This window comes from Echeneis naucrates, chromosome 10 (assembly GCF_900963305.1).
Source record: "Echeneis naucrates chromosome 10, fEcheNa1.1, whole genome shotgun sequence".
NCBI lineage: Eukaryota > Metazoa > Chordata > Actinopteri > Carangiformes > Echeneidae > Echeneis > Echeneis naucrates.
In genome coordinates, this window is record NC_042520.1 from 13,640,367 (window position 1) to 13,653,550 (window position 13,184).

The 13,184-nt window shown below is 43.6% G+C and overlaps 1 protein-coding gene across 5 annotated transcripts in view; it reads left to right on the forward strand.

Moving 5' to 3' along the window:
• The first annotated feature begins 2,201 nt into the window (after nt 1-2,201).
• Nucleotides 2,202-13,184, forward strand: part of LOC115049921 (A disintegrin and metalloproteinase with thrombospondin motifs 2) — a 102,904-nt gene continuing 91,921 nt past the window's right edge. For all 5 annotated transcript variants that reach the window (XM_029512543.1, XM_029512546.1, XM_029512545.1 and 2 more), the window contains exons 1-2: nt 2,202-2,396; nt 4,096-4,520. In XM_029512543.1, the coding sequence (XP_029368403.1) occupies nt 2,309-2,396; nt 4,096-4,520 (513 nt within the window). In that variant the 5' untranslated portion in view covers nt 2,202-2,308. The remainder of the gene's footprint in view (nt 2,397-4,095; nt 4,521-13,184) is intronic.

The window sequence follows — 13,184 nt, forward strand, 5'->3', positions numbered from 1 at the left end:
GCAGCAGTGACGTACTGAACTGCTGTCAAGTCAAAAGAACTAGAGAACAAAGGCACTTACCTTCAGAATGGCTTAACTGCTACACTGCTGGTATGCAAGTCCTAAATTATGCATATAGGACCCTGGATGATTTTCCAAATAAAGCAGGAGTGGAAACGTGTTCAATGTGCTCTGTGGAGCTTCTTGTAAAAAATTTTGTGTCCATTTGAGGTCATTACAGAATTCAAGAAAATGCTGCCTTGAAAGTACAAGGTGAAATGATAGCATCGATCCCTGGTTTCTGAAAGGATGTTTTTTATGCCTTAGTTTGGATTGCTTACTACAATATTTACAGAAACCAGAGGACTCCATTTTGGCCAATGGCGTTGTGGCTGAATGTGATAAGCAGAGGGATCTGTTAATCAAAGCAAACAATCACTAAACCACATTTCTCTTGATGCGTATTGATCATAACAAGATGTGATATTTAATGGAAGCATAAGTACTTGTGGACATAAGTGAACAGCCAAATAGCAGCTCTGTGAGACTGTGGCTCCAGCGCCAGAAGTCATATAATTCTAAATGTTTCAGCCATCCACAATTTGTTTTGAAGAAGAAAAGGAGAAAAACACACGTTTGATCCGATCACACATTGTAATTTCATGAATAGTTTTAAACCCATTCAAAAGCAACATAGACTAGCAGAGGATAACATCAAGTGAACATTCTGCAAGAAAAGGTCCTCTCTTGTCTCACCTTTTTATAGATGCACAATTCTATATTTTGTATATGCCATTTTATAGACATCTTTTATTAGAAATAAAATGAACAAGCTAAATGACTTCCTTGTATATCCCACAAAGGTTATTTGTAGAGCGGTGCAGTGTTTTATATTGGTTCACATCTGTTTAAAGCTCTGAACCTTGTAACCAGGAAATAATGCAGACATCAGTTAGAGCAGGAAAATAACAGTTTCACCGGCAGGTTTTGCAGCCGATAGCAAGGCCACAAAGAAAATTAATATTTTATTGGTTACTAATTAGCCATTTTGAGTTGCTTGTAGATTTGTGTTAAGACTTTTGTTAAATTTAAGTTGAAGACAAGCTATACTACACTAAACTGTGAAAACTGTACAGAAACTTTAGCCACTCCATGAGAAACTTTTCATCACTTGTATTGGAGCAGACTGGCTGTTGGAAGCGCTTCAGCTATGCTCCACTCTCCCTAACTTTATTAAAGCTTTAAATAGGCCATTGTAAATGATCTTCTGCTGAATACTTGTATTTATATGGTTAAAATTATTCCTTTTGAGGTCTTTGTCAGTGAGCTTCACCACTGCTCAACCAGTGACCACTTATTCAGCTGGTCAATATTTGACTTTATTATTGTTTAACCTTATATATTATATTGCAATCCTGTGTTTGTACCAGAAAACTGTTATTTTGCTGTTCCGTCCTCTTGGTGCTTTAAAAACCTGGCTCAAACAGGAAGTCAACACAAACCAAAGGCTCTAAATAGTCAAAGCTGTTTTGAAGTTGGCATTGCTAACAAAAGATTCATGGCTAAATGGTGTTCTAAATGAGGACGGTGCAGGTTAAAGCTACAAGACAATTTTTTTTGTTTTCTGTCTGTAAATTGGACCCTTGGGCCGTGCAGAACTGGGTGTTCTTCCGTCAGTGGGCCACACGGGGCGCTGCTGCTCTCCCATCTCCCAACGGCCGACGGGAGAGCCAAAGTTTATGCGTGGCTGGCTCAACGTCAGGGACCGGCAGAGAGCCGGCCAGCGCTCAGCACCCGGAGTCCGAGCTGCGAAAAGCACTTTTAGGGCGCACATTACTCCGGAGGGGGGGGGCTCATTCCGCTCATCTGCTGCCGAGCAGAGCTGTCAGCAGGCCTGTCAGTCAGTCAGCCAGGATAAAATATCCTCATCTCACAAAGCGCGGACACACACACGGCAGATTGCTTCGTGTGTTTGTGTATGTATATGTGTGTGTGTGTGTGTGTGTGTGTGTGTGTGTTGGGGAGTTGCAAAAGCACTAAGTCAAAGAGTGGGGGAGCAGAAGAGTGTGAGAGAGGAGTTCAGGGAAAGAGGAGTAGAGTTGAGTGAGAGTGTGTGGGAGAGTGAGAGAGAGTGAGTGAGAGAGAGAGAGAGAGAGAGAGAGAGAGAGAGAGGGGGGAGGAGAGCTCCGTCTCTCCCGGTGCACTTGGCAGTCTAGTTGCGGGCTGCTGTGCTGTTGCTGTCGTGGCGTGGCTGGTTGCGCCAGGCGGGGAACTTCACCACACTGGAGCCCGGAGACTCACTCTCTCACCTGCGCAGTTCGGAGCTGCCATGGGTCTCTCGCCCGGGTTTACTGTCCTAATCATCCTGCCGGCCTTTCTGCTGCACACCAGCGGCCTTTACATCGCCAGTAGCGTTGGTACGTACAGGCAGCACAGTTAAACGTGGTCAGTGTTTATGTTGTTTTCATGTGATCAGCAGGGCTGCACCGGGATATTCATGCACTCAGTGGAGCTCAGCGTAGCGGCACAACGCTGCCTCTGTCTAATTCCTGCTTTTTGCAGTTCTTGCAAACAACATAGGACGCGTTTTATTGCAACTTCTGTGTGCTTCTGCTGTGGAGGGACTTTCCAGAGGTCCCTCAGCTGTGCGAGCAGCGCTGTGATGTTCCCTTCTCCCATCCAGAGGATGAGTGTTATCTGGTGTGTAAAGAGACATCACATGCTCCGCTTTACTGTCGGATTTTGCAGGGAAGTAGCTGAACATTATCTGATTCGGCCGCTGTCGCATCTATCGATCTGTCACAGGACGCTGGAGTCGGATGTCGGCTTATTGATCACACTATTATCAAATCACCCTTACAACACGGGAGCCCAGAAAATACTAGCGGCGTGTGTTTGGTTTTGTCAATCAGCAAACTTTATAAATTAGATATGATAGCCAACCAGCAATAATACCAAGTACACCTGAAGACCACACAGTGTAATGGCATAACTGCATAACTGTGCCTGGCTCTTATGACATTAAGTGGCCTTGGTTGTGTGTGTGTGTGTGTGTGTGTGTGTGTGTGTGTGTGTGTGTGTGTGTGTGTGTGTGTGTGTGTGTGTGTGTGTGTGTGTGTGTGTGTGTGTGGGCGCAGAGCGCATCTCTCAGGTCGCCTCCAAAATGCACCTGTGTTGTCACTGTCACATGTGAACTAGACAAATGTTGCTCAATCCAAGAAAATGTCAGACGCGTTAGTCTTAGAGTCCATTTAAAACATTTATCATTTTTCTTACAGTCAACTTAATCGTTTGTGCTTAAAAAATGCAAAAGTGATGATGACTGATATTAATGATGGTGATAGCATTAGTTATAATGATGATATGTTAAACCTCAGCAAAATACGATTTTTAGATGCAAGATGAAAAGCGCTTCATAAAGAAATGTCAATTTCAGTTGTCGGATTTTTTTTTTTTTCTTTTTCTTTTTATTCTGGCTGCCGAGGTTATAGAAATCATTTCACTCGGATCGAGCAGCCTGACAGTGAGACACAACGTGAGAAAGTCGCAATTAGCACCTTGATCTTGTACTTGTTTTCCTGTTGACGGTGGAAGGGCACAGGAGGTGTCAGGAGCGCGGCACGCACTGCTGAGGCTGCCGTTTCCAAACGCGCACTGCCGAGCGCTAGGGTCGCCTCTGGGTTCATGGGTGGGGCTGTGTGTGTGTGTGTGTGTGTGTGTGTGTGGTAAGGGGGGGTGCGTATGTGCGTGAAAGGTTACTGTTTCTGTTATTTACTGTCTTCCCTCTGACGCAACTTGGAATAAGAAATAGATAGATTTCATGACACTCTGCTTTATTTGATTTTTTTTCCTCCCACTTTTTTCCACCCTCCTGTTCACCCTCTACTCATAATTCTTCATTTTCTCCACTGTTCACCCCCCTTGCTTATTCCATGACGTATTGTCCACACATTTGTCTTTTATGATTTCTTCTTCTTATCTTGAATGTCTGATGTTCTTCTTTCTCACTCTTTCCTACATTTTTCACATCTTGCTCACTAAATAACAATCGTCCCACTCTTTCCACTCTTCTTACCCATTACACCCCCCCCACCCTCAAAACTGTTTTGCTCACAGACTCCCTGCAGCATGTCCTGGGGGAGTATGGACTGGTGAGGCCGATCAGTGTGGACGCAGAGGGCCGCTTCCTGTCACACTCTGTCTCAGCCGTCCACATGGCAGGAGGGCAGTCCCGTAGGCGCCGGAGGAGGGAGGTAGGAGAAGGCAATGATGAGTGGGAAGGGCCAAGAGGAGTCGAGGAGGGCCCAGAACCTGTGGCCCTTCAGGGAAGACTTTTCTACAACGTCACCGTCTTCGGCCGGGAGTTCCACCTGCGCCTGCGCCACAACCCCAGGCTGGTGGCCCCCGGAGCCAAGATGGAGTGGCGTGATGACAGCGACAGCACCCGGTACTCTGAGCCACTGCAGGATGAATGCCTGTATGTGGGGGACATCACAGACACACCAGGAGCCACTGTGGCGATCAGCAACTGTGACGGCCTGGTGAGTGTTACCTGGATAGGCACTGAGTTTATCTGTCAAGTTGTGTGTATATGTCTGAGCGAGCGTGTGAGCAAGTGATGTTTCACAAACAAAATACATTTTTGCCCTTTGACCTCACCAGTGTCCTGGGTGTGTCTCTCTGGTTGACCTATAACTCAGAGGTTGCCATTGGGTCTAAATAATGATTTATTTATTTATTTTTATTTTATTTTAACCCGCCACATGTTCTCTATAATGCCACGTCTGCAGAGGGAAATACCTGGAACATGTGTTCATCCTTCCATCCTCCGCTCCTTTTAAATTTCACCAAGGTTGAGAACAGTTACAAAAGGTATATACTGAGATGACGGAGTCACAGATTTTTAGTGTTTATGATCTCATCCCATCACAATGCTTTTAGATGAACCTTTTGCTGGTTTGCGCCGCCCTGCACATGCAGAGGAAGAGGCACTGAACGAACAGCATCATTTGAATTCAGACTGCCACTGTAAATGCTTTTAATAGAGCTGACAATGAATTCAAGAAACGGAGACGCGATGGCAAGCAGTTGCTGAATGGTTGTTAAAAAAGGAGAGAAGTGATAAGTAGACAGCATGAAGAAATGAGCACAATGCTTGCTCAAATGAGAGGATGTAGAAAGATGGACATCAGTGCCCAAGGAAGATGTGGGGGGGGGGGCTGGCGTTTACTACAAAGAAGGGACAGCGCAAATGTGTTTCAGCTACTTTCTCTCTGTGGAAATGTGAGAGATAAGTATCATTTTAGTGGAGAAAAAGGTTAGTAACTGGGAGTAACATGGGCAAATGATGTGTACAAAGAATGTTAAGACTGGGAGGAGGAGTTCCCTCATTACTAAGAGTTCATTAGTCAGCTAGATCAGCCCACCGCTGGAGCTGAGTAGCAGCAACTAGATCCGTTTAGGGATGAGGACACTGGGGACTGAGTTAGCAGCTGAGAGACCAGGCAGGGAGCCAGGACAGCAGAGGCCTGACATGCCCACTTAGCCCAATTCCAGTCAGTGGCAACTGGCTGCTGCTGTTACTCACCCCAGAAATTAATTTCAGGGCAACTCCTGGGAAAAATTATTGCTTAAAGTGTATTTGGTCGCCAGTAACGGTTCACCAGCATTTGTTTCTGTTTTGTTTGTTTATTTATTTTTGAGAGACTGACTGAGTTCACATGTTTTCATGTCTGTCACATGCCCAGTTTTTGTTTGCCACATAATATCTCCTCCATATATCTGCCTCAAAGAAATAGCTGATGTTTTCTTTATCTGCAGTAATGCATTCGTAAATATACTTGGTGCTGATTTTGACCACTAGTAGTGCTGTGGAGCAGTCGGTTTTGTGTGTGTCATGGATGAACATGTGCGCGCGCACACACACACAAATGCATTGGGTGGCCCCATGCACATTTCTGCTATCAGTTTAATGATATTACTCTTATTGAAAGTTTTAGGCCAGGCTGTGCAAATAATTGTAGCAAAGTGGCAACAAGGCAGAGGAAGACCGAAAGCTGGATGAATGGGTGTAAAACATGGATGTAAAAATTGCACTTATAAGACATATTTAAAACAGTAGCTTTTCAAATGTCCTTGTTTGAGAAAGTGAAGTCAATGTGATGGAATGTAAATGATTTTCATGAAGCATCTTTAACTAAAAAAGATGACGGTTGTAACTTACCAAACAGCATTTTGCCAAGTACCTAAAAACATCAGAGGAAAACTTGCCAAGGTTGTACAACATTCAGCACGCATTTGGCATGGATAGTTTTGGCAATTCAAACTACTCCTAAGATGCATTGAAAGTGTTCCTAAGTAGGGGATTGGGTATCATGGAAGCAGCTCTGGACAGCCCTTCTCATAGACCCTTCTGGCTACAGCACCCGAGGGCCCTGTTCGTGCAGTTCCCCTCAACTGGCACCTAGTAGCTGACTTAGTACTGGTGCTGAACAGGGATTCTGGTGTCTGATTAAAATGAAGCTGTCTGTGACTTTTTTTTAAGTGGCATATATATATAATAATTTAGTTTGGGAAGTAGTGAAGAGGCTGGAACAGGAGGGTGTATTAGCAGTTTACTCAGAGGAAAATTGTGTACTAGGAATATGCACTTGTTCATTTTAATTTCCATGCACTGATCCTTGTGCTCTCTTGTGAAGTGTTAACTTGCACTACACTGATCACATTAGTGCTGTCCACTTACATTTAATTTGTTACTCTCTGCCCTTGAACAACTCATGTCATTGCTAATCAATTCTTACCACCTTCTCATGCATGCCAAGAAATACAGCCAAGTTCTGTCAGACTGCTTAGCTTTGCCTACTTCTTTCCAAACCAAACAGAGTCCAGCTCTGCCCTGCTGTGCCCACTTCCTCAGTGACCCAGACACCTGGTTAGAATCGTCCTTGCCCTGATTGCCATGTGAAGCCAAGAACATTTGTTTGGCTGTGATCTAAGGTGTGATATGAGAGGTAGAAAAGATGGATCCAAGAAAGGGGCAGGTAGGGTCCCCACTGATCTACAAAGAATAACATGAAACAAGCAGAGGAGGTAAAATTAAATAAGGCAAAGGCTATACATTTCAAGAAGTAACTAATGCCCAGAAAAAATAAGAGGAAAAGAAAAGTTTGATTAAATAAATTATCTTTGAAAGGAGATGGATTTCTGTGCACAGGAGCTGTGAGCAGCAGCTGGTTAGTTTTCTTGATGGTTGAGAGGAGGTACACTATATACTTGAGAATTGTGTGTGTGTTTAGTCCTATTAGGGGGCAGGCCAAAGTAAATTAAACTGCAGCTGACACTTGGTTTTTGTGTATTTGCACGTCCATAGTGCAGAATGGGCGGCTGCGTTAATCAAAACAAAAACATGACACGCTGCCTCATGTGTGTAAAGTGTAAAGTGTTTCTGTCTGCATCTGTAAATGTTGTGTTTCGTATATGCACTAGGGTTGACTGTTTATGTGTGGGTTTTTTTTTTTTTTTTTGTTCTTTTTGTGTGTGTGTTGTAGATATTTTTTCTATATTGATTTGTTTGTATCATTAACTGTTTTATATTGTGGGTATTCTACAATCTGTTGATTTTAGTGAGAAACGTAAATACCAGAATGTCAGTTCCTGAAGTTCAATGCCACGCAGAGGCATACAAAAAAACCATGTGTGTGTTGGTGGCTTACCTGGAGGAGTGTGTATCATTAAGTCTGAGTCCTGATTGACTTGGCCTGGGTTTGGCTTTGGTTCTGACTTGTGGCCATTTGCTGCACGTTATTCCTCCTTTCTTCCTCCTGCTGCCTCCTGTCTCTCATTCACTATTGATGTAATGATGGCAGCACAAAATAGCCAGAAAAATCTTTAAAAGATGTCAGTATGTATGAAGTCTGACCTCTCTTGTGGTCTTTGCCTTAGTCTTGCATACATGTTTTGTTCATAGATGTGGAGGTCGTCTGCTGTTCTGACCTGATTTTGTGCACATGTGGGAGGAATGTCAGATAGATTTATGTCAATGTGCCTTATTATGTTGACTGCCAGAGGAACACCAGGTTTTCCTCTTTTCAGGAGAGATAGACAGACATTGATGGAAGAAAAAGGAGCTACAAAGTTGCGTGCTGTTTGATTTTTGCATGGTGAATCATGTCGTCATAGGGAGCTGCTGAGTAGTTAAGTGAGGACTGTTACACTGAAGACATTGTGCTCACACTGTCTTACAGTCAAATTCTCAGCCAGACATGCACACATTTTCACTTTGCAAGTGGATAAATTAGATGCATCTGTCTTTAGTTTTTATTTTTATTTTTTTATTTTTTTTACTTTTTCCACACGCTTTGTTTACAACAGATTGTCCTCGGTCATTGTAAGCTGCTTCTTCAGTGTGTCATGATCTAAGGAGTGAAATGGTCTTTGAAATACTCTAAGCACGAGGGAAACTGAGATTCTGTTGAGAGTAGTTAGTATTATATATGACCAGCTCTAGACTTCAAATGCTCAGCATGTGCCAAAGTGACCCAGCAAAAGTTTAAAAAGAGCCTGGGAAAGAGAGAGAAGAATCAAAAATAAGTTGTGCAATAAGTAAAACGAGTAAGTAAAATACTTAAATATTCTCATCTTCATTCCAGAAATATTCAACCCCCTAAGCAGAAACAGACTTGATTAATAGTCATACTTGAAGTAATAAGAGATAGTGTATGTTGTAGCTGGTGCGCACACACACACACACACACACACACACACACACCACACACACACACATCCTCTCACTGAAGTGCTGCACATCCAGATGTCTATCTTTAGAATGTGAGACTTCCAGTCTTCCAGATGGGACACAGCACCTCAGATGATCAGCTGGTTCTGACAAATGCTAGGGTGGCTTCAGGTTACCGTGAGAACAGAGGGTCACTCAGACCCGGGAAGTGATGCGTGTGCACACAGGCCAGAAATGAGACTCAGCTGGGTGAGGACTGATGTTTGTGTCTGAGTTTGTAACAGTGGAAGATGTGTTACCTGCCATCTTAAGGGTTTACGTCTGAAGTGCAGGTGGATGCACGCCTGAATGATAAGACATTTTTGATGTATATTGCACACTTTACACATGCATGCAGTAAACACAGTGCACACTTTTTCTATATAGGAAACACATGCTCCAACACATGCGAGTGCATCCGCAGTATGGCCGTTCAGCCGCTCAGACAAATGGCAGGGACAGAAAGAAGCCGACAGCAAAGTTCCCCTGAACCATCCTTACCTCAAAATCTGTGCACACATTTCTCTTATTATTTCCACCCCTCACTTATTTTGCTCTCTTCTGTCGCTCCCACTGCCTTGCGTTTCTTGGCCAGCAGCGGTAGCAGCAAGCAGGAGAGCTCTCCTAATGATGGTATTAAAAAAAAAGTCAGAGAAAAAGAAAGAAAAAGAATGTGGCAGACAGCTTTTTGCTCCTCAACACCCACAGATTCAGAGCTCTGGCAAAAAAAAAAAGAGAGAGACAGCAAGAGACAGTGTTCTTTTAGTGAACAGTCTTTGTCTGTTTTTAGCAGCAGCTCGGCTCCTGAGCTTTGATCAGAAAAGTGGTGTTTAGGGTTAAGGGTATTGCCCGCTGTCTATGCGCAAAAAAAGTTTGGTGCTAAGGACGTAGAGCTGTATCTTGCTAACCAGCTTCCTGTGTGTCTAGTACGGGCTTTATGTGTTGTCAGATAATTAGCCCTGATCCTATACAGATGTTTCCTTTATTATATTCTCATTCCATATTTATGTTTGAATGTGTGTATCAGTATGTTGATGTGCGTTGTTAGTGCACAGCAGGAAGGAGGCTGGAAGGTGTCAGTGTTATCTTGGTTGCTTTCATTGAAAACACTTCGATACAAGAGAAGAAAACGCCAAAGTACTGACAGGTGTTTTAATTTATTTCTTTTCTGTAGGTGGGTGCTTGAAGATGGCACTGTCTTTGCAAATACTGTAAAAATTATCTTTGGTATTATATATTAAACACTCATTGAATATATAATGTGATTTTAATATGACTTAGAATGTGAGTATGAATATGAATTAGAAAGGTTGTAACATCATCATTGCAAAGCTATTAAACAAACGCACAATATGCATACACATGTACTCACACACCTACACACGCGATCACTCGGTTCTGTGCCAGCAGGAAGCTTAATCATGTGTGAGATTGTTGACAGAGGGACAGGCCAATCACAATAATAGCCCCCGTACGATGCTAAATGCCAGAAACATGGACACTCGCGCCAGCCATGCCCCGAGAATATGCTCAGTCATTACCTCGACATTAGAAGTCAATAGAGGAGGTAGCCCTGGGCTGAGCCAACCCATCCATCCATTCATCCATCCATCCATCCATCCATCCATCCATTCAGCCAGCCAGCCAGCCCGCCCGCCCGCCCAGCAGTTAAGCTTGGTCAGGCGTGGCAGATCACTGGGCCCTACAGTGTGTTATTCCACCCCAGGTCACACGATAAGCAGCTCTCAACTGTAATCAGCTCAAATTGAAATGATGACATCAATTACACCACGATGCACAACTGTTATTGACCCCAGCCTCACTCGCTGTATAGAGTATGCTGTGGAGGGGTGAGGATGGAGGAGTGCTTGCAGGAAGTGCAGGTGGGGAGGCCAGACTGCTGAGGCATGGTATGAATGGAGAGAGAGAGAGAGAGAGAGAGAGAGAGAGAAACATGTTCTTGGTATCTGATTGCAGGTTCCACCCTGCACTGTAGTTCCACTCAAACACACAATTACTCAATCTAGAGCTATTATCAGCTAGAGAGAGAAATAGAGGATGAGGAGGAGAGAGTCAGACAGAGAGCAGACCCATTCTGAGGAATGCTGCACAGAGCAAAAGAGTGCTTTTACCAGAGCTGTGATTACTGCCACTCACTCAGTGCACTTAACCAGCTCCCTTGCCTCTCTTTCCTCTTGCTCTGTCATTCACAGAGTGCTGGCTCAGAGCACACGGTTTATTTGAGTGGCTGAAATAACAGGATTCACATGAGAGAAAAGTGCAGTGGAACCCCAGTGATTATAGGGAAACACCTCTGATGTCATTAATGCTGCATGTTATTTTGATTTGATGCTAAAATCAGCTGCAGCTCAGCTGAGATAAAAGAGCAGATTGTGACTGAAGTCATAATGTGGTTTCTTGGGTTGTGTGATGTCACTGAAATGTAGATCCTGGAGTTTGGCCACAGTGTGACATGGTGAAAACAACTCCACCTCCATCCCAATGTTTCTGTGAGTGCACATTCTTAAGGTTGGAAAATGAAGCGTCGTCAGACATTCAGACTGGTAAGGCATGAATGTTGGAAAGGAAGACCATAGCTTGTGTTGTGTTTGTTACTATTGCAACAACAATGATCTACACTTTAATGCAACAGGTTGTGGCTCTTCCTCTGTGAATGTGATGCCACAAAGATACAACACATCTAAGTCCACATCAACCATACTGTAAGTGCAGTGGCATAATAAATGGATAACAACATTATTCTGCAGACTTAATGGAAATAAGGGATCTAATAGACCAGGTTTTGTTGGAAACTTTATCCTGCCTGCCATCAGCCACCACCAGTGTGCCTGTCAGTCAGCCTGTCAGTCAGCCAGTCAGCCAGCCAGTCAGCCAGCCAGTCAGTCCCCCAGGCCACAGGGGCCATGCAGGAAATTGATCAATGTTAGCCCCATCAGCAGTTCTCCAGCCAACACTGGAGGATCTTGAAAACAGAAAAGCCTTCTTCCCCCATTTTCCAGTGCCTAAACAAGCCTTTTGTCTGTCTACTGACCCAGTTCATGTGTCCCCTTACCACACTGTGTTACCTCCCCGCCACCACACAGGTGGGTTTGTACTCTTAAAGCTTCTGCCCATCTGGAAGTTTTTCCTCACATAATCCTTACAAACAAAACCCAACATGAAGGAAAAGGAGGGAGGGGAAGAGAGGAAGGTTAGGTGGCAAAAAATGAGTTGCTCAAATGGGGGTGAGAGCAGAGTGTGGTGGAGTCTTAATGTGCCCAAACCTGAGCTGGAACAATGGCAAAACATAACTGTCGCCACCTGCTTGCTGCACAAGCTTTTCATGATCAGCTTGAAGAATTTTATTTTCTTTGTCTAATCCAAAGTCACTTTCCTGCCTGTAGAAGCTAGTAAAGTTGTTTCTATTGCTGGAGTACATACTTGAAGCGCTCTCCATCCTAAGAATATAATTTTGTTTTTCCACTGCTCAATCTAATTTGTTGTTGTTGATGTTGTTTTTTTTTTTTTTTCTTCCTTCGGGTTGAATTGTTTCTCTCATTAGTTTTTTTTTTTTTTATTATTTACATGTTCCTAAATGGAATAGAGCCTGTCTGCATGCAGTCTCTATGGTTGAAAATCATTTTGCTCACTGCAACAAGGAGCTAAGCAGCAAGAATCACACTTCAAAACAGAAACTCACACCCTCCTCATCTTACTAAGGCTGTCTGTTTTTCGTTTTCTGCAAAAGAGAAATCATCATTTTTTCCTCTCCTTGTGTGTTTATATTTGGGGGTTTTTGCCAGTGCATGAGGACCTCGGGAATTGTTGGTGTGTGAGCATATGTAACACATTATATAATGCTAGGTTGTATTCTAATAACTGAACAGAAAAAAAACCCACACATCTAGCGCTTTGATCATTGGGACTGATCATCTGTCAGTGTACACAAGGAAAGCTTTGTATACCACTTTACAATTCTATAATCTGCTTGCCAAGATATAATGGAGACTTTGAGATGACCTTGTCAATGTGAGACTGAGTTAGTTGGGTGTAGTGGATGTAGCCTCTATATCAGTGACAGCGCCCAGCATGTAAATCTCACAGCAGGTTAGAAATCAGAACTGGGCGATAGAGCAACATTTCCTGCAAATAGAAAATATTAAATTAAGAAAATGAAATGTAACAAAGTAACCCAAATAACAAAAACGTACATTCTTGTTAGTCTAAATGTAATAGGTAAAACTCCAGATCCAATTGCAGCATGACAATGGACCAGGAAGGCTTCATTTTGACCGTGCCAGAAAGACCAGCCAGGCAAGAAAGCAGAATACACAGAATTAATCCAGAGCCTTGGACAGGCTGCTCTGCCACAGGTGAGACGGGCTGCACACGTCGGGCTTCCACTCACTGGAGACAGTTTGTGCCAGCGAGC